At 42.0% G+C, this 20,989-nt stretch overlaps 1 protein-coding gene across 3 annotated transcripts in view; it reads left to right on the top strand.

The window, feature by feature from the left end:
- The window catches only part of GALNT11 (polypeptide N-acetylgalactosaminyltransferase 11), a 35,721-nt gene extending 15,084 nt beyond the window's left edge, over positions 1-20,637 (top strand). For 2 of the 3 annotated variants that reach the window (XM_072329678.1, XM_072329680.1), the window contains exons 3-12: positions 1,713-1,836; positions 3,229-3,395; positions 5,283-5,408; positions 7,638-7,887; positions 8,186-8,303; positions 9,848-10,000; positions 11,803-12,021; positions 13,879-13,983; positions 18,382-18,519; positions 19,910-20,637. In XM_072329678.1, coding sequence (XP_072185779.1) covers positions 1,713-1,836; positions 3,229-3,395; positions 5,283-5,408; positions 7,638-7,887; positions 8,186-8,303; positions 9,848-10,000; positions 11,803-12,021; positions 13,879-13,983; positions 18,382-18,519; positions 19,910-20,041 — 1,532 coding nt within the window. In that variant the 3' untranslated portion in view covers positions 20,042-20,637. Of the gene's footprint in view, positions 1-1,712; positions 1,837-3,228; positions 3,396-5,282; positions 5,409-7,637; positions 7,888-8,185; positions 8,304-9,847; positions 10,001-11,802; positions 12,022-13,878; positions 13,984-15,493; positions 16,335-18,381; positions 18,520-19,909 lie in introns of those variants that run through there. The other variant, XM_072329681.1, reaches the window with a different exon arrangement.
- The last annotated feature ends 352 nt before the right edge of the window (positions 20,638-20,989 follow it).

Here is a 20,989-nt window from a genome sequence, read left to right as displayed (position 1 = left end):
TTGTACGCTGATGGAATGTAGAACCAAACATTTGGTGTGGGTTTCTTAAACTCATGCTTTGAGTAAAGGGAACATTTGAAGTTGACCCTGTGGTGTTGTGTTACTGTGATGTATGTGAAAATGATTGAGCAGGATACCTAAACTCGCAAGCTGGAAACCTTTCTCTGAATCTGCATGTAATTCAAAGGAAGGCTGACTTACCCTTTTAGACCACTGGTGCTAGAAGAGAGGTACTGCTGCTGTGACCAGACCTCATTCCTGCTCTCAGTACAAATGTTAGGGCATCTACACTTCATATAGTTGTTTGAGTTGGAAGGGATTCTTGATGGTCATCTAGTTGTCCTCCTCAGCCCCCGCAATGAACGGGGATTCCTACAGCTAGATCACAGCCCCATCCAGGCTGACTTTTGGTGTCTTCAGGAATGGTGCACCCGCCATCTCTCTGGGCAACCTAATCCAGTGCTCCACTATCCTAATTGTTTAAGGAATTGTCTTTGCTGTACTCGGGACTAAAAGCACTAGACTGGATGTTGTAGGAGGTGGGAATCTGGATGCAGATATAGCCACCTCTGTAAGGTGGTCTTGCTGTGCCCATTGATAGATTTTGTTCTGGAACCACTGGTAATGACACAGCTCTGCTCTGAAGGCCAATCAGGACTTGTCCTTAAGCTTGAGACATCTCTTTGCATTTTCTTATGCTCTTTATTCTGTTTTTAACCCACTGCATTTTCCCTCTATTTGAGCTCAGTTTGCTTTTGCACAGCTGTCAAAAACTCAGTGTGAGGAATGAGAAGAGTCTGGGAGGTTTGATTTTTCGTTCTGTTTTAGAGAGAAGGCGAAGGAGTGAGGGATTGCTGTCAAAAACAGCTGTAGGGAAGATGCAGCAAGACTTGTGGTGTGCTCTTACCACTTCCTTCTGCTTTTATTTTTTCTATAGAAGTATTCATTTGAAGCACCATAATATTTTGCTTTTCTTCACCCTGGTGAGCATTTGGCTCAGTGAGAGTGGAACCCTGGCACTAGATCAAGGCAGGCACGATGGCATTCAGGATTTCACCTTGGCCTCTGGCAGTGTACTTATTTATACTAACAATTGCTGCCTCTGCTGTGCTCAGCAACAGCTGATGCTTCTGCTAAAATAATCAGCAGAGGAACAGCTAGCTTTATTGCTATCTTATTTGTTGTCAGGGTCTCAAGTGAGAAATAAGAAGTTGCCGATTCTGTCATAGCTATTTTTATTACAGCAGGCACAAGAGAACTGCGTGGAATTGGAGCTGCTACTGTGAGGGCTTTTCTCCCACTGCAGCTGTTTTTTTTCCCCTCTCTCAAAAATTCCACTTCTAGACCTGGACAGGTGCTCATTCATTGTGTGAGCTGTCTTTCCTGTCTTTGATGTTGTTTGGTGGTGCTGGGAATAAGAGACCATTTAGGAGAAGGGAATGTGTCTGTTATGGCAATAAATACAACAAAGTCATCAGTTTGGAGGAAGGCTTTGTGTTATTGTAACTACACAGACTACTCAAAATCACTGCTTATCTGAGGGGTAACAAAATCAGTTGAGCAAAAATATGTTCCACAAAGCCAGAGAGTAAAGGAATTTCTGAAGAGTGTGGCTGGCTTTAGGGAAGGTTAAAGTGTACTTTTCAATCCTTGATTATTTCCAATGGATACTTTTAGTCCTTTTAACTGATCTCAGTGTGTTCCTTTTGCAGGAATGATTTTCAATGAAGAAGATCAGGAGGTACGAGACTTGGGCTATCAGAAGCATGCTTTCAATATGCTCATCAGTAACCGGCTGGGATACCACAGGGAGGTACCTGATACAAGAGATGTGAAGTATGTATGGTTATTCAAACATGTATCATATTCATTTATTTTGTAAGCTGTTTTCCTAGCTCTGCTCTCTGTTACTTCAAGTATACTACAATGCTTTTTTTTTTTCCCTAAGCTTTATTTTTGATGTTACAAGTACTGTAATTATCAGAAGAGATGCTGTAATTCTCTTCAGTATCATTGAAAACTGGATGTTAAATGTTCAGGTGCTCAAGTTGATGAGTGTTCTATGGAAAGATGCTTTCACCTTATGTAGTACTTGACATTTGTTGGAAGCCCACAGAGGATAAGTTAGATGAATAATTGAGGAGAAGAGCTTTCTATTTCTGAATTTGTTTGGTAGCTGAGTGTCACTGCTGGATAATCTGTTTTATTATAAAACAGAATTTTTCTTTCATCCACACAATGCATATGGAAAAAAATCATTGCAGTAACAAAATGATAAGGGGAAAAAAAAAACCAAAACACTGAAATGAGGGGAGAAAAAAGCCTGCTTCTGTTTTTCTAGTGGTTGCTCTGGTGTGGGTCAAGGTAATGAGTCGTACTTGCTGAAATCCCTCCCAAGAGCTGAATTCACTCCAAGTCAATGAAGGCTTCTTTTCTATACCACTGTTTCCATTTGTGTTTTTTTTCTTATTGGATTCCCTCACACCTGGCATCTTCAAATGGCATTGATCTGTGATATTGTAACCTACTAGAGGTTATGGATAAAATCTGGAAGTAAATAAAATGAACTTCTGCCTTGAGTGAGATTCAGTGAGGAGTTTAAGATGCCTGTATTTAGTTATCTGCGTGTTAGTTGTCTCTACTGTTAATACATTTAGAAGAGATCCAGTCAATGTAGTGAATGGAGCATACACAGCTCTTCAGCTAACAAAATGTACTTCTCTGCTTTAGGGTGAGCTGAATGCTGTTTTGACTTCCCTGACAGTATTGGCCAGATTTAAGTGTCTTAATCTACAGGCTGGATCCCAGTGTTTGGTTGTCTAAACAAGTAGCACTACTCTGGGTACTCTGGAATATCCAACTGACCCTCCAGTGGCTGGGCAATAGATGCATTTATCATATTTGCCATTCTTGTACATCCCTGAGCCACCTTAGAGTACTAGAAGTACTCTACTAGGTAGTGTTTTGATAGCTGAAATAAGCCGTTAGTATTTACTCTTGTTATGTCTTAAGGATCTGTTATTTTCCTTCCCACTACAATCCATCATGTTGTTTCCTAGCAAGTAGCAATGTTAACTGTAAGTTTGTACTTATGTGGAGAGTAACTTATGCTCAATCCTACTGTAGACATTAAATATTGGATATAAGTAGTCTATGACATTCAAAGAGTGACATAGCCCTTGGGAGATCCCACAGATAACAAAATAAGTACTATATTTCTGTTGGCAGGTGTAGAGAGAAATCCTACCCTTCTGATCTGCCATTTGCCAGTGTTATCATCTGTTTCTACAACGAAGCGCTTTCTGCCCTGCTTCGCACAGTGCACAGTGTCCTGGATCGCACTCCTGCACACCTTCTTCATGAAATTATTTTGGTGGATGACAACAGTGATGTGGGTGAGAACCTTTTGGAAATATTTTGGCCAGAGCTTACACTTCTCAGCTTTCCTGTATCTTCCTGTGCTTTACTGACTATCAGACTGAATGTAGAATCTGTATGTGAAACTAATTTTTACTGCTGTCTATATCTGAAAAGTCCCAGCTACTACAGATACAAGATATTATGGTGGAATGCTATCCACTTTGATACTGGTGCCATTTTAGGTTTGTGCTATATGGATTTAAACATACAAAAGCTGGTTTTGAAGCTAATAATGAGGGGTGTCCAAACTACTCAAGTGCTCAGAGCAGATTACTCTCTCAGAAAATTGCTTGGGCCGATCCTTCTGAAAGGCATTGAATGCACGTAATCCCTGCTGAGGACTAACAAATAAGCGAATGTGGCACTATGGAAACAATACATTGTTTTTTTTAATACTTGCTTGGCATTACAGGATGATGGAGTGCTGGGGTCAGAACTCAGCTTCTGCTGGAAGGGCTCTGCATGGCTCTTGCACAGCCTCTTGTGGCCACCCTCGGGGTAGCTGTTGCTGGTTCTTCGTGGAGCAGCTGTCTCCACCAAGTCCATGCAGGGCCCCAGAGGGCACCTTGCAGAACTGCACTGATTAGTGCTTCAGCATTTTTCTCTTACGCAAGGTAAAAGGCAAAGTCAGATGTAATCCAGGGGTTTTGGCATCTCAAATGTTGTATGCCAGTTGAGGAATGCATTAGTCCAGCAGGACTTGCAAGTAGGATTGTGCAAGTTGTCTGCCTCTATTGAAGTCCAAACTTTTATGCATTTTCAAAATAATTTTTAGGTGGTTCTTTAGTACATAAGATCTTTATTTCATATGTTGGTTTCCAAATTAAGGTCTCACTTGCTCTTTGAGACTGAGATGCATCTCATGTAGAATTAAATTCTCTTAAAAACAGCTGCACGCTGTTTTCTGTCTGTGAGGTCAGGTCAAATGTTAAGGTATGGAGAAAAGGGATCAAATGGTGTTCCTTGCTGGTAAGTGTGCAGAACATTTAAAAACTTTTGTCCTTTTGCTCTTTGGAAGCAATGAGCACTCTTTGCTACAAGTCTCTTGTGTGAATTGTTATTTTCAAGTTTCATGGCCTTTGTATTCAATTCTAAGCTTGCTTCAAAACCCACTCTTTCTTTATATCCAGTCTAAATCTCCTATCTTTTAACTTGAAACAATTTCCCCTTCTTCTGTCACTAAGTGAAGTGGCCACTTTGAATTATTATTGTGAATTTCACAAAAACAACTCCCTGTGAGGGAGGCCAATGGCAAAAAGGCCAATAGCATTCTGGGGCACATTAAAAAGAGCTTGGCCAGCAGGTCAAGGGAGGTGATCCTCCCCATCTACTCTGCCCTGGTAAGGCCTCATCTGGAATACTGTGTCCAGTTCTGGGCTCCCCAGTACAAAAAAGACAGGGATCTCTTGGAAAGAGCCCAATGGAGGGCCATGAAGATGGTGAAGGGCCTGGATCATCTCTCCTATTAAGAAAGGCTAAGAGAACTTCTCAGAATCAGCTGAGAAGGTACAGGTGATAAAAGATGTTACTGTGCTTTTCGAGTGTCAGTATTTGTTTTACTGTGTAGAATGGAATAGTTTAAATCGCTTTCATTACTCTTACTGCAAGTGACAACATTAACAATTTAGGAAGAGAAATGTTATTTCCTCATACAGTGACCTTAAACTTATTTTTTTAGCAATGGTAATTCCTTTTAGCACCGAATCTGTTCTTTCCCATTAACTTGAATGATACTGTAGTAAAGGCTTTGCGAAATGATAGCAATCCAGTCTTTATTCAAGAAAATGCAGCTTAATGTTTAGTCCTGATTTGAACTCTCCCAAAGCATCTGTCCTGTTGTTGACCTTGTATTCTCCTTCTAGCTGACTTGAAGAAAGACTTGGTTGAATATGTTAAAACTAAGCTTCCAAAGACAACAAAACTAGTAAGAAATGAGAAGCGGGAAGGCTTGATTCGAGGAAGGATGGTTGGAGCCTCTCATGCTACAGGTATGCTTTCTTGTTTGTCCTTTCTTCATATACTCTGACCTTATGTTAGTTGGGTGACTTCTCTTCCTGTGCCACAGTTTTCTCAGATGTTTGACATGCAGTTGCTTTTACCCCACTGCAGAGGTATTATGCCAGTTTCTAAGCTACACAACTTGAGCTGGGGAGGAAAGATTTGGTTAATGCTGTGACGTGTTAAATGAAATCATTTCAGTATGTCAGTGCCTCTGTTAAATTACATAACAACAGCTATATGAAGTCTATTGGTTGATACCTGTATGATGGTGATTGGAAATCTTAACTAATGTTACCTTAACTAATATTCAATGTTTACATCGTGATATTGTCAGTGTTCTACATTAAGTCTTCTGTAGTTCCTCCTAGCTTTGCTGAATTACTCCTCACCTGAGGTTTTTGTTACTCTCTTAATGACTTAATAAGAAGGAAGTGAGAAAGATTTGTTTCTTCTTTCAATGAAACGTTAAGAGTAGATGTAATAAATCCCCTGTTTTTATGGTTTGTAATTAACTTCAGGAAATTTCTGCTGTGTAAGAGGGGAATATATTTTTTTTTTTCCAAATCACCCAAACAATGACTTGGCAAATCTGGAAGCAGATTTTAATATCTTTTTACTCTTGTTTAAGTATTGATTTGTGTTTTCTTTCTTCCTTCCTTGTATAAACTCATTTTTCATAAGTGAGTAAAAATGAGTTGATTATTTAGAATGGGTCAGTGAAATAGTAAAGTAAAAACAACGCTTGACTCCATATAGTGAGGCAGTGAATAATTTACCTTAATCTTGTTTGAAAGATTGGTGTTTGAGGGATGCCTCCCTCTGCCCTGGATATTGAGTTCTCAGAGTATCTTCAGCATGTTTCATTTGGGAATTATTGCCCCAAAACGACAATCTGCTTTCCTACCGCAGTAAACTCAAAGGTGCCTTCGAATTCACCATCTAACTGTAATGATTCTCACAGAAGCTTTTCTGTTACTGTAGTGAGTGTTAATTAAATTAGGATGAACTGTGTCTGGTCTTTTATGTACGCTGTGCCATTTACCTTAATATATGTCCTTGTTAAACCTTTGTTGCCTGAGAAAGTATAGGCTACTTAACCAAATCATTTTGAATGGTGGATAAAATCTTTTAATTGGTGTTTACTCATTAGCTTTGTAATGGCACAATCCAGAGAGAAAATTGTACTTACATCTTGTAAACTGTGCTTGGACCCACTTGCGTTAGTGTAATTGTAAGTCATTTTACTGCTCCTCTGAATTTCTGGAGTCTGCTTTTTCCCCTTAGCCAAAAATTGCCTGTTGTTAATAGAAACACACAAACATAACTTGTCTGAGTGGTTTTTATAAAGCTCTTTTCCATTTCTTCCGCGTTAAATTTACATAATGTTATTACATAACATTATGCAGTTAAAGTTCAGATGGTTTCTTAGATTAGCTACACCCTTCAGGAGCCAAATTGTCCTCTCTGACCATGGCAGGTAATCTGATAGGCCTGACGGGACTGAAGTGTTGGTTGCTCTGATACTGTTGGGTCTGGCTGTGCCACGTCGGGGCGTTTGCTCTCCTTTTCATATGGTCTGGATCCACAATAACTAAAGCTAATGAAATGTGGGGATGTTTTGCATTACTTTATATTCAGGAATTGGAGTGCTGTGATCTGTGTCATGAATCAATGCAGATTAATTTGTCGGAATGGCTTGGCTTAAAACTCACAGATCTTGGCCACAGTGTTAAGTACTGAAGTGTGATATGAAGGAAGCTTAAGGTGATTACAGTCAATGGATAAAAGCAGCTTTGTCACGGGGATAGTCCGTCCAACCTGGGAACTGTCGTCTTTGTCTCTGTAGTCTCATTCATGCATGGGAAGTGCTCCACTTCAGAACAAGTCTATCTCCAGACTCTTGAGTTCCGATGTTTCTTTTAAAGTACAGCAGTTCTGCTTGGTCTGAGTGTGATATCTGATGACTATAAAACCCGTAACTGCCCATTTAAGCAATTTATAATATGTATTAGTAGCCAGGATCTACCTTCTGCCTTTGTGACTGGGCTAATCCTAGCGCTGTCTGGCTTGTCAACCCTTCTGAGTGCAGATGGCATTTCTCTTCTGTTACACACAGTTGTGAGGATACTGCTGATACTCTGCAGCTACAATTGTGCATGCTTGTGTATTTTGTGTTACCTCAAGTCTTTATATTTTGCATGTTTTGGCCTCTGTAGGAAAAGTGCTGGTATTCCTGGACAGTCACTGTGAGGTGAATGAGATGTGGCTGCAACCTTTGCTGACTCCAATCAAAGAAGACCGTAGGACTGTGGTGTGCCCTGTGATTGACATCATCAGCGCTGACACACTTACCTACAGCTCTTCCCCAGTTGTGCGTGGAGGGTTTAATTGGGGCCTACACTTTAAGTGGGATCTCGTTCCTTTGTCAGAGCTTGAAGGACCCGAGGGAGCCACTGCCCCAATCAAGTAAGTCTCCTCCTGCATGGCGTGCAGCAGTCAGCTCTGTGTAATGTATGGGTGATCAGGAGCACTTGTTAGGTGTTATGGAATGTATCTGGGTGTGCAGCTTTGGAAGCAGATGCCTGACCTATCAACTATTTCTCTTGATTATGTTGCCCAGAAGTAGTTTTATTTTCTATTACCTATTTCAGTTTTATTTCTGGTATTTAATCATGTATTGTCTAAATGTGAGTTTTTTAACCAGTTCAGCAGAAATCACTTTTCTTGTTTAAAACATTGACCAGCTTTCACTGTTCTGTTTTAGATCACCCACTATGGCTGGAGGCCTGTTTGCCATGGACCGTGAGTACTTCAATGAGCTTGGACAGTATGACAGTGGCATGGACATCTGGGGAGGAGAAAATCTGGAAATATCTTTTCGGGTACTTTCCCTTTTGTGTGTAGCATGGAGCATGAATCTCAGTGTCTGGCTTCTCTTCCCTCCATACAGTGTATATAGCACTGGCATAGATAGCTGTTTGCACACACAAACTAGTGCTTTTATTCCTAGGAATTTATTCCTCTGGCACACTAACCTTTAGAATAACTTTCACATCAAATTTTAATAGGAAAATTTAAAATAATTTTGAGCTTGTACTTGGGTTTTTTTTTCTTTGCTTGGCTAAACTTTTCGTAAAGCTAGAAATAAATGTCTGGAAATAGTGCTAGACGTGCACAGAAAAGAGTAATCATGCATTTATGAAAATAGCTTATGTGAACACTTAATGAACTCTGCAGGTAGATTGAAGAATACATGTGTCTAACTGCAGCATAGGTGATATGTAAACTTGTATTTCCTTAGCTTGTGGTGCATTTCAAACTCCATTTTGAGGGCACAGGAGCGTAAGGTTTCTACTTCACTCTTAACTCTCTTATAAAAGAAGCGTCACCTTGGTTGGAAAAAATATGAAGAAAATTAAAACAAGGGATTTGAAAGTGATGCTTCATTGGGATTGCTTTATTTTCTCCTCTTCACTGTCACACCCCTGATAGAAAACAGCTTTTAGTGCTCGATCCTGTGTTCTTATTCTTTGCTTCTGTGATGTGGATTCATCAGCAGATGTGATGAAGATCTGCTCAAACATGAGGTGCAACCGTGGGAAATCCAAAAATGGGATCAAAGAGGAAAGTGAAAATAAACAAAAATACCAACCCCAAAGCAAAAGCAAACAAAAATCCACTAACCACGTACTCATAGATGTCAGATATCTGACAGATGGAGTTCTTAAAGAAACTGAGATCAGAATTAAATAAGAACAAGCAATTCATAAATTTGAGTTATTTTAGAGCTTCATGCAGAATATCTTCCATGTTTTCAGTACAGAATAGAGTATGGAGTAAGACCAAATTAATTAATATACACAGTTCCAATGATAAAGGGCTTTGAAACACCACGTATTTAGAAAGCTTTTAAAGGTCTGGAAGCTCTGTCTCCCTTGGCAAGAGTTGAGAAGGGAATAATAAAAAAAATTAGTCTTTATTTTATCCAGCCAGAGTTTTAAAAAGTGATTTGATTATCAACTGTTATCTTGATATTTAGTGATCTACTTGCATGTCATTTGTCGTGTAGGCATGGAGATTGAATTCTCACATCAGTTTTCTTAATCTACAAGTTGAATCCCAGCCCAAATGTTTCAGTTTTCTAATAGGTCACTAGAACATAAAATCTGGGAACAGCATGTACCTGATTTGTGGAAGCCGTGATGTTGTGAGTGGAAGGAGTGATCTTATGACCAAAATCTTTCTTTCTCTAACCCAAAGATCTAATAACTAACTTGTCAGGAAGCCTGGCATGTAGAACAACGCTGCTGACACTTAATTCTGTCATATTGCATGTAAACCTACAGAAGTATCTCTTACAGGTGAGGAGGTAGTGAGCCTGGTCAGTATGTGTATGGTAAGCTGTACTCTGCTTTTCTGTGGGCAGATTTGGATGTGTGGAGGTCGACTTCTGATCATTCCCTGCTCCAGAGTAGGACACATTTTCCGTAAAAGACGTCCCTATGGCTCTCCAGGGGGACAGGACACGATGGCTCATAATTCATTAAGACTAGCACATGTGTGGATGGATGAATATAAGGTAAGAGACATTTCTTGGACATGAAATAGTTATTAGCTGGTTTATGTGTCTAAAGGCTGTGTCACAGTGAAGTCTCCTGGCCTTTCTGATGGGGTCTTTCTTCTGTATTCTGATTTCCTAATGTTTATTTTGGTTTGAATTCCTAAACTCTAAGCTTGTGGTTTTGAGTGTTGAAATTTCCCCCCTGTTGCTGCTACTGCTTGAGGGAGATTCAGTGTTATGCCTTTTTAATGAAATAAAAGATGATGTGTAGGTTTCTTGTAACCTCAGCATTTTTTTTGTCTAAATTGCTAGCTGGATGCCTTCAGGTAGTTTCTGTTTTGGTGAGATGGCAGCGTTATTGGTTGTTTGCTTTTTGTTACAATTAGCAGTCTGATTCTTAGTCTCTCTAGAACTGTAGGGCCAATTGGGATTGACGATTGACTTTTGGATTTAAGGACAAGAGTGCTTCTTCCCTGTGTTCAGACTTGGCACTGGTGTTTTTAAAAGTAGATCAGGTCTATCATGTGAAGCCTTCATCTCTGTTGTACTTGAGAGCATTTTGTCTTGTGAGGGCATAGGATTTGCTTTATTGCCAGTTCCAGTGGTCCCTACAATTTCTGTAGAGGACATATTGTCTTAACTTTATATTCCTTAAAGCTTTATCTTTCAAAGCCCATCCTTCATCTTGATACTCTGTTGCTTTGAAGAATCTATTAGGAGTCATTAATTTTTATCTTCATTCTCCATCTTTATAATGCACTGATAGACTTGATCTATCACTTTCCCTTTTATTGGTGTCTGGGCACAGTAGTTTGTGATTAATGATGGTTTTCTCTGCAGCTGGGAATTGATTCTTTATTTCCATCTAATACTGCTTTGTCCAAAGAGAACATATATTGCTGATTGTAGCGGTCTGTTATCGCACAGTTATGTTCTAACATTTTCCAGCTGTGTGTAATCTAATTCCATAATATTTGCCAGATGCTGTCATTATGACAGATTTATGGATGGAATGCAAGCTTGGAGATATTTTTGTCTATTGGAGTGACTGTGGGATGAATAGAACAAAGATAAGACAAAGAGAGGACTGTTTTGCAGATATGAACAAATACCAACATGTAATAAATAAAACTATGTAATAGAAGTAAACAATGTAAATTTTTGGCTTTGATTGTTGTTAAAAAGATCTGAGTTCATGTATGCAATGGAAATAAAAATATAGGAGACGTAGGATATCAAAATTTGAACTTCAACCCCAAAAGAGACAATTAGAGTAGCAAAGCTACTTTTTTTATAAGCAGACCAATTCCTGATAAGGTCTGACCTGTCTCCAAACTTCCTTAGAGATGTCCAACGTTCCCTTCTTTTTAATGTTTCCTATTCCTCTACTTTTAAAAGAGCAGTGATGAGTTGGTCTTGATAAAGGTGATGCATCAAAGGTCTTGATAAGGACAAATGTGCCATCTGTTGTGAGATGAGTCTGCTGTCTCTATGCCAGGGATGGCACGAAGTAACTCAAAATGCTTTGGCAAAGCCCAGGGGTCTGGTTGAGGTTAATCCAACAGAACATTGCAGCTCAGTGCCCTGAAAGCTGATCTTTGAATCATATCTGGTGAGTTAGTTAATGTGCAAATATCGTTCTGCTGTGAGCTCTGTAAATCTAGCTGGAATTAAAGACTCTGAGGGAACTTTTCTTCTCATTTTGGTCAAGATATTGGCAAATGCAATTGCCAGAAATGAAACATGGAGAGCTCTGCTAACAGGAAGAAGTTAAAAATCACTAATCTGTAATTATTCTCCTCCTCTTTCCTCAACTACAGGAGCAGTATTTTGCTTTGAGACCTGAGCTAAGGACAAGGAACTATGGAAATATAACTGATCGTGTAGAACTGAGAAAAAGATTGAACTGCAAGTCATTCAAGTGGTATTTAGATAACATCTACCCTGAGATGCAAGTATCCGGGCCCAATGCCAAAGCTCCACAGCCAGTTTTTATTAATAGAGCGCAAAAACGACCAAAAATAATCCAACGTGGAAGGGTAAGATAAACTTCCTTAAAAACACAAAGGTCTGTTTCTAGAGAGAGGAGTGTTTTTTCTGAAAGATTTTCTCAGATTTGATGTTGAACGTAGTTCTTGTTCTGTATCAAATTGCCTTAGTTTGTTCAGTTTGTTCAAATAATCTTTTACTGAGTTATTTTGTCTGCACATAGGTTCTGGCTAGCAGATTCCTGCCTATCTCAGTAATTGGAAGCATCAGGTAGAGATGATGGAGCGTGCTCCATGAAGTAGTGCAGCCTGCAGTAAGTAGATATTGACAGTTGCTGGTGCTGCAAGTGGGTGCAGGCTGGAGGACCAGAGCTCATGGGCAGCCTATTGGTTGGAAGCAGCTGCTTAGGAAGCCACAGCTTATGCAGTATTTTAATAATTGAATCCCAGTCATGTTGTAAAGTTATTTATTAGGGTATGCATGTGCATTTTCCCCAACTGCAACTGAAAAATGCAGTTTTCAGTTCCTCAGCTTGATGCTTCAGGGTTGCAGGGTTTTACCCAGTACCAGCACTGTGTGTGTGAGCTCTGGCTCTGATGTCTGTATGAACTAGTTCCACATGCCTATGTAGAAGAGCTATCAGCCAGTGTCACCCAGTGTGCCACGCTCTTCAGGATTCAGGATATATCACTCAAAACCCCTATTTATTCTCAAAAGTTAGTAGGGCCAGAGATAAATGTTGGTTTGACAGCTGGGGAGAACTGTAATCATCACAGACCCTGATGGTTCTTTACAGTGTTATCAAATGCTGACCATCATGGCTGGTAAAAACAAGGGGGAAAAAATCATATAAAACTCTTAAGATGGAAACTAAACCACTCCTAGAAGTTTCTGGAGTGTGAGGAAATGTAACTTAGAAGCTTTTTATGTAATTTGTTTCAGATGTGTACAGGGAACAGGAGAAGCATGGTGTGCCTGGGGAGGCAGTTGATGTGTCTTGGGACATCTGATTCTTTAGAGAAGAGCATTGCTTGGTCTCTGTGCTCTCTAATTGTGGTAGCCTGGTGGAGCAGTTTGTCCTTTTTCTTACTGGAAGTGTCTTGGTTTATAAACATCTGTGGAATCAATACAAATTCCAAGGCATCTATGTCTTCACATTGAAGCACAACTTGCTAATTAGTCAGCCTGGCCTCCAGTTCAGGACAGCACTTTTTTTTTTACTCTACATCCAGCTCTGGATTGGTTATAATTATTTTAGCACATATGGCAGATCTGTTGCTGTGCCACCACCCATACCTGCAGAGTGGGACAAAATCAGACTCTGTGTTTAAACTGGAATGGGCATTTAAGGAGTGTTTAAACCTTTTCCTTCATACCTCAACTGTTGTTAAAATAGCAACTATGACTTTTTAGTTGTGTAAATGCTTTTGAGGATCAATTTTCAAGCAAATGATGTCAGAGATGCATTTAAGACCTTCTTCCTTTCCTCAAAATCTTGGTCCTGTGCCCATGCCCTCTTCATGCCTGTTCCATGAGGAGATGATGTGGGAGGGGACATTTTTAAAGCTAAACTGCAGTAGGATGCACTTTATATTTATTAGTTGATGGGACTATAGGCTTCTATGGAGAGCAAGAAAGAGAAAGAATCTTGCTCTGAGACAAGTTGTGTGTAATGCACTTGTACAAGGGAAGAATTAATGTAATTAGAAAGCAAAATGGAACTTAGAGAATACTGGCTTTTTTTCCAAATCAATCTGAAAAACAAAAAGGTATTTTAAAGGGGAGGGGGGCTTTCTATTGCTTTTATTTGTGAGCACACTGAGCGCTTCTGAAACATTACTGTATGTTCCCCTTGGTATGTGGTGTTTGTTGTTTACCCTGTCCATCAAACTGTTTTCCTTTTGTAGCTGTATCACCTTCAAACCAACAAATGCCTGGTTGCCCAGGGCCACCCGAGTCAGAAAGGAGGCCTGGTAGTGGTTCGGGAGTGTGACTACAATGATCAAAACCAGGTATGATATTTTGAGTAGTGAACCATATTGATAATGTTTTCCTGCTGGTAAAAATGCCCTGACGAAGCATCTCATCAGCAAGCAGGCTGATTCCAGAGTATTGTTAAAAAAATAAGGGCTGGCAGAGGAGACTGCAGAACTTAATGCTCTACCTACTGAGTGCTGAATGTTATAATCCCCTGTCTTTGTTGGGTGAATCTCCATATGTGGCTGAAGACTGTCCTCAAGTGGCACCCGAGGGATTCATAATCTGCTGATTGACGCTTCAGAATTTGTAGAAGCCCTTCCAGTTAGTTCCTCATCCTGAGATTCACGGCAACCTTTCCCTGGCCCACTGTTCTTAATATACTCTACTACCCTTGTTCTGCTGCTGTAGTTTGGGATGAATTAATGATTTGTTGCTTTTTCTAAATTACCTGGAGTTCCTTCTGTTGAATGAGTTCTTTGGCTGCTGATGGATTGCTGATCTGGGTCTTAATTGGGAATGGATGTGAACGTCCAGTGATAGAGGCTTCATGTAATGATATAAAAACTGCTGTTCCACTTCTTTCTGACAACAGAAATTCAGGACTCGAGATGAGGGGAAAATCACCAGGGTAGAGAGGCACTCACCTAATGCCTTAAAGACTATTATCCAGATAAGAACTATATTGAGAGCATTACAGTTTAGAAGCATATGGCACTCAGGTCTAAAAACTAAATCCCATCTGAAGAGACAAGTAGTCAAAGACACAAAATAAATGGGATCACAGAGCCACCAAGCTTGGAAAAGGCCTCCAAGATATCTAGTCCAACTGTCCACCTACCACCAATATTTCCCCACTCAACCGTGCCCCTCAGTACAACATATACAATGCTATCCCCTGTAAGAACAGATAGGTCTCCGTTCTGTTTCCCTTAATTGCTGTGGTGTTTCCAATAGTGTACTGCCAAATAGTTGGAAGAGAAAGCCTATTGTTTTTCCTCCTTATCAAAGCCTTCTTCTGATTTTTCTCTTAGAGACAGAAAGCTTTGGTTAACCTTTTGTTTTTTTGAGAGATGAACAATCTGAGCATCAATTTGTCTGGTTTTTGTTTATCTTGTTTAATGGTGGTAAATTAAGCAACTGGTTCTCAGCAAGTCAAAAAACAACTGTCTCTGCTGTTGTCTTTTGCAATGTTTTTTTCCCCTAGTATGTGAACCAACACCGTGATTTTCTACTATTATACTTGTTTTGCTCTACTAACAATTTGTCAGCTTGCTTTCTTTCGTATCTTCTGAATGCTCTTTCTCTAGATACATGAGAACAATGTAAAGAAAGAGGGCATTGTAACAACTTATGCATAGAAAACATGACAAGAAACTTGCTGAGTATTGGAAGGTTTTAGCCTTTTCCGCTGATATTGCCAAAAAAAGGCAAGAACTATATTGTTCTAGAAGAATCTATTCTATCTGTCCCATTTATACCTTTAGCCTTGGTAAGAAAGCCTGTTTTGGGTCTGGAATAAGTTAACTCTGTTTTTCTTTCCAGGCTACTTTTTACCATGTGAATAGATAGCAGTCTCAGTACTGCGGTTTCTCTACCTGGGAAGACATGTGAAGGTCTTGTAAACAACACTGTCCTTCTTGAGACTCACTGAGTGCAGTACTTTGGACTGGAAAATGGTCTTCTGTGTATTTTGTAGGTAGAAATAGCACAAGTGGAAGTAGTGGGAGGGTCTGGTAGAGCCAAGATCAGGGATAAGAAGCCTGAAGTAAAAGAAGCTGAGAAGCAGAAATACTGAGCGTGAATTTTGCAAGCAGAAGGCCAACATGGAATTAACGTGGTGTAGTTGAAGAGTGGTTGTGTGGAGACGCCAAGACAGCTGAAGTGAACTCTTCTGCTTAAAGTCAGTAGTGTGTGACCTCTTTCCATAAACCAAACTGGGAATGCATGTTGTAGTGCACAGCACAAAACTTGGGTGGTGAAGGAAGCCAGAAAACATTTAAAGGCTTCAAAAGGTCAGACATCTCCATCTGTCTTTCATAATGAAATATAGAAGTAAAAAAGCAAACAAAAACAAGCAAAAAATCCAACCCTAAGTGTTGTGGGTTCTACTGAAAACATTGTGTCCAAGGTTAATCAGATGGTGATTAGACAGCAAGGGTGCTGAAGTTCTTCATGGTAAATGCTCCAGAGGAGGAGTAGTTACTGACGAACTTGTAAGAGGAGCTTCAAAGCCCACTTATGAAGCATAAAGGCCAACAGAAGGTGTAACCGGTGGGGTGGTTGTGGTCTAGACTGGCTTTCTCATGTATCTAATGCCTGCTTGTCTTCTACCTGACCTAAATGCTTCAAGTCCAGCTCCTTTTCAAAAAAAATCTTCTCATAGTCTGCGGAGTTGTGTGGTTTTTTCCTCTTCTTTGTTTCGCTTCTTCTCTGCTCATTTCCTTCATTTCAGTAACTTAAGGTTTCTTTAACTTAGCAGCATATTTGGCTTTAAAGTTCTGAATGCTGCTCTTGATGCTTGGGTTGACTGGTGGGCATTGGTACTCAGCTGCATGGGGCTTGGGAAGTCACAAGGGCTGTTAACCTCTTGTAGCACTCCATCCATGTAAGCATGTGTACTTCTGACTCTTGAACTGTGTGTAGAAGGCTGCACTTTAAGTGCTACGCCTCTTCTGTAGGGTTCTCCTCTCTAAATGTAGCAGTGTGAGTTACCTCTACCTGCTGCCTTTTCATCAGCCCGTTGAAGATCCCACAGTCTTCAAAGCCTCAGCCACACGCAGAGATACGAAACAGGACCACACATCAGCATTAGCAATACCTTCAGGAGGATGTTTGGTCTCCTGCAGAACTCATGCTTTGCTGTTCCTGGTGACTGTGACAAGTCATTTGGTGCTGCGATGTCAGCCAGTAGAAACATGAGCTGAAGGGCTGCTGTAATGGTACAGTCACTGGGCACAGCTCATCCTCATGCTGAGGTGGCTTCTTGGTGCTCTTCAGCTCCATTTTGTCTTCTAAAAACTCTGGAATAATGCACTGGTGCCAACGTAAGCAACAGATGGCAGCTGCTAGGAGTGCTGGAATGCCTTTCCTGGCAGCAGAGTTCACAGCCATGATTCTGTTGCACAGAAGGCTGGTTCTGTGATAGTTTTTGGCTTGCATTTATTGGAGCGAAGTTGTTCACTGCATTCCTCTATAGTCCTAATGCAGTTTACAGATGAAATGAGCGTACATCCACAAGGCCTTGACAGTTGCCCCCTGTGCCTTTTGCTACACAACACTGCACTCTGAAAGCCAAAGTCCCTCCACTTACTGGAGCTTCCTTGGATGGTTGATTTTTTTTCCCATGTTGGCTGTGGGGTTTTGTTTTAATACAGCTGTCCGTACTGACCTGGCCTCAAAGTCTGATATAGATAACTCCTGTTAAGGAAGTGGCTGTGTGGGGCCTTCTTCCTTGTGCTGTCCTCACTTTGATTCTCAGAAGCAGTTCCGCTGCTTGTTAGTCATTTACACTAATCACAGGGTGGGGATAATTTCATCTTTTAATGGAATAAAATAAGTCAGTAACGCAGCCCTGTATACCTTCATTATGGCAAATATATACGTGTATTTTATATACGTATATCAAAAAACATGCCAGAGAAGAGTCTGGATTTCTGCATGGTCAGCCTGTGCCAATGAGGATGATGGATGATGATCCATCCATGTGGCAGCAGAGAGGTGTTTAGTGAGTTTCAGAGGACCTGAAGATTTTCAGTTACGTAAGGGGTGACTTTGCTGTCTCTGTGCTGGAATACTTAGATTTGAGTTTGGAACCACAGCATCTCCCAGCTTCGGGCCTTGTTTTTCCTTTGTTTTCTACCCCAAACATGTAATTGGTTTGAAGTTAATTTGGGCTGCCTCACATCAGTCTTTTTGGAGAAGAATCACAGCTTTCTCTGCTGCTGTGTGTTCTTTGTGCCCATAGCACAAAGTGAAGAGCACTCCTATGTGTTTCTGGCCAAGTGCAGCCATTTCCAGGAAGACTTGAGGTACTTTTTGGCTTTGTGTCCTGCCTGGCTCATGGCGCATCTCTCATGGCACACAGCTCTTGGTCCAGCTGAGGGGATCCAACGTCCTCCTCATCCTCAGGGATGGGCTCAGTGCTGGTGCAGTGGCTGGGCTTGGGGAGGGGCTGCACGCTGCTGTCACCCCAACAGGACAGGAGGAGCACGTGGGTGTGCTTTGTTTTTAATAGGGTCACACGTGGTCCTCTGAGCAGCTCTGCACAGGGTCGTGCTGTGTGGTGTTGGGAAGCTGGTGGAGCACCACAGCTGCTTTTTAGGTCCTGCTGGTAAAAACAACCCAACAGCAAAGCAGCAGCAAGTATGGCAAGGTGTATCTGTGTTACCCCGTAACTCTGCAGTTAGCAACTTATCTATCTCATCTTTCAGGTGTGGGTTTACAATGAAGATCATGAGCTGATTTTAAATAACCTCCTGTGCTTGGATGTGTCAGAAACTCGCTCATCTGACCCTCCTCGCCTCATGAAGTGCCACGGCTCCGGTGGATCACAGCAGTGGACCTTTGGGGTAAGTACACATGGCATGGTACACAGCGTAGGACTCATGTTCAATGCCACCCTAAGTGATGATGGCACTCGTGGGACATAGGGTTGAGTGTAATTATGGCCAAGCTTATCAAATGCACAGCTTGTGCAAAGCTACACAGTGTTGGTGGTTGCACCTCAGCCCGAGCGGGACTTCCCTGAGCTCCAGGACCTGCAGGCCTTTTCCTTTGCAATGCTGGGAAGCTTTTGCACTCCTATTTAGATTTTCTTCCTGTTTGTCACAGCCAGGCACAGAACTGTGTCCTGTGGGGCTGTGGTGGAAGAAAGCCACCCCACAGCTCTCTGCTGCCTTTGCAGGACCAGGAGCTGTGAGCAGTCCCTGTCATGGCTGCTGCTGAGGGGGGGGGGAAGGCAGAACTCAGGAACCAGAGGAGCAGTTTGGCAGCTTCTGTCTCCTGTAATAGCATCTCGTTAGTTTAGTGTTTTAGACTCAAAGAGCTGAGGCAGTGCTGCACCCATATGAAATCTGGCTCCATGGGGCTGTCACCTCACATGCCCCAGTGCAGCAGTGAGCCCATAACATAAACACTGAGCAAACAGGAGTGCACTGCCAGGACTGCGTGCTGCACGTCCAGAACCTGCATAATCCCTCTTGGGTTCGTGCTGTGCTGCTCATTGGCAGCATTTGTTCCTAATAGGAGTCAAATAAGGGAAGCTGCTGCAGCCCTGCCTGCAGTCATGGAATCACAGAACCTCAGGGCTTGGAAGGGACCTCTGGAGATCATTGAGTTGCCCACCCTGCTGTATCAGATCCCTACAGTGTGTTACTGGGAGAGGGAAAGGCCAGCAATGTTCTATTGGTTACAAGACTTTGGACTGTCCTTTGCAGAGGACAAGTTTAAAACATGGAGGGTGATGGTGTGTGGGGGGCCACAGGGTGCCTTATTGCAGGGCCCAGCAGTCAAAAAGCTTATGCAAGTTCAAGGGAAATTGCCACGTTCTGGGGGGGGGGACAATAAGTTTGAGTTTAATCGTACCCTGCCTGCAACAAGCTTCAGGAATTCTGCAGTGAAATGCAGCTGGAAGGGGTGAGGGAGCTGGAAAAGCACTGGATGTTCTTGCTGTGTTCTGCTCCCTCCGTGGCTGTGATGGGGAACGGCTTTTATCATCCCTCCATCTGATTAAGAGGCTGGTATAGGCAGAATGCAGACTGGATCCCTATAAAAGTGTGTGAGCCTTTTTTCCAAGGTCTGAATGCGGTTTCATGGTGTGCGGTTGTGGCTGTGGGCCTGCTGTGTCAGCTGGGAGGAGCTGCCCCTTCCCCAGCGCCCCCCACGCGTCGGTTTCAGCTCCAGTTTGTCAGTAAAGCAGAGGAGAAGTTGCAGTAAACATCTCCTGTTTGTCTTCTCTAGAAAAACAACCGCCTCTACCAGGTCTCGGTGGGGCAGTGCATGAAGGTGGCAGACCCGCTCAGCCACAAAGGCTACGTGGCCATGGCCATCTGCGATGGCTCCCTTCCTCAGCAGTGGCATTTTGAGAGCTGAGGCCGTGAGCCAAGAGGAGCAAAGCCAGGCCCAGCTTCCCCTGCAGCCGCCGTCAGTCACCGCAGAGCGCTGCACTGGGAGCCCTCGGCTGCTGCAGCCACCAGGAGCACAGGGAGGACCCATCGGATGCGCTGCGGTGAGGAGCTCGGGGAGCCCATGGGCTGCACGGGGGCAGCAGGAATGGCAGCACTGGGTTAGCCTGGATTATCGGACTGGTTTTCAGTAAGAGAAATTATTAGAGCAACGTAATTTAAACGGTGAGATTTTAAGCTTTGCGGGTCTCTTATATGACAGGAAGGCATTCATCTTTCAGTATTCCATGTGCGGTATCTCGGTAATTCACGTTTTTAGTATGGTTTTACTGGACGGATTATTTTACTTTACCTGGAAAGTATTTTTAATTCCCTTTTATCTTCTGGAAATCGTCATTTGTAATATTTAAGTTCTTTTAATTTACCATTTTAGAACATTTCACGTAGCTGAAATCCATAGCTGCCATTGTCACCTCCTATTTAAAACAAAGTAACTATTACAAAGTCTATTTTGATGACTCGTGAACCTAGCTGCATATAAAATAAAGTATCTGTTTTTTATGACCCCCTCTGGCTGTGCTCCTTGTTGCCATCAGCAGATGTGGGCCTGCACCCTCACAGGGGGCTCTTCCCGCATTCCCACTCTTCACAGCTGCATTCTTCCTTCCATCTCCTGCAGGGTTTGGGGGTTGTGGTGGGATTTTGTTTTCCTGTTTTTTCCTGTTTTTTCCTGTTTTTTTTATTGGGGAGGGTGGTTGGTTTCACTGCTTGCTGTGCTTTCAACCCCTGCTTCAGCCGCCAGGGACCGCTTCAGCACATGGAAACTGCAGAAAGCAAGCGCTGCTCTAACCTGGATGCTTCTCCCTTTGCTGTGCTCATCACAGCTCTGCCCCTTCACTGGGGCAGGGAAACACTT

Source organism: Excalfactoria chinensis, chromosome 2 (assembly GCF_039878825.1).
Source record: "Excalfactoria chinensis isolate bCotChi1 chromosome 2, bCotChi1.hap2, whole genome shotgun sequence".
In the NCBI taxonomy this organism is placed as follows: domain Eukaryota; kingdom Metazoa; phylum Chordata; class Aves; order Galliformes; family Phasianidae; genus Excalfactoria; species Excalfactoria chinensis.
Note: the sequence above shows the minus strand (reverse complement) of the source record. Positions and strands in the feature narration are given on the sequence as shown.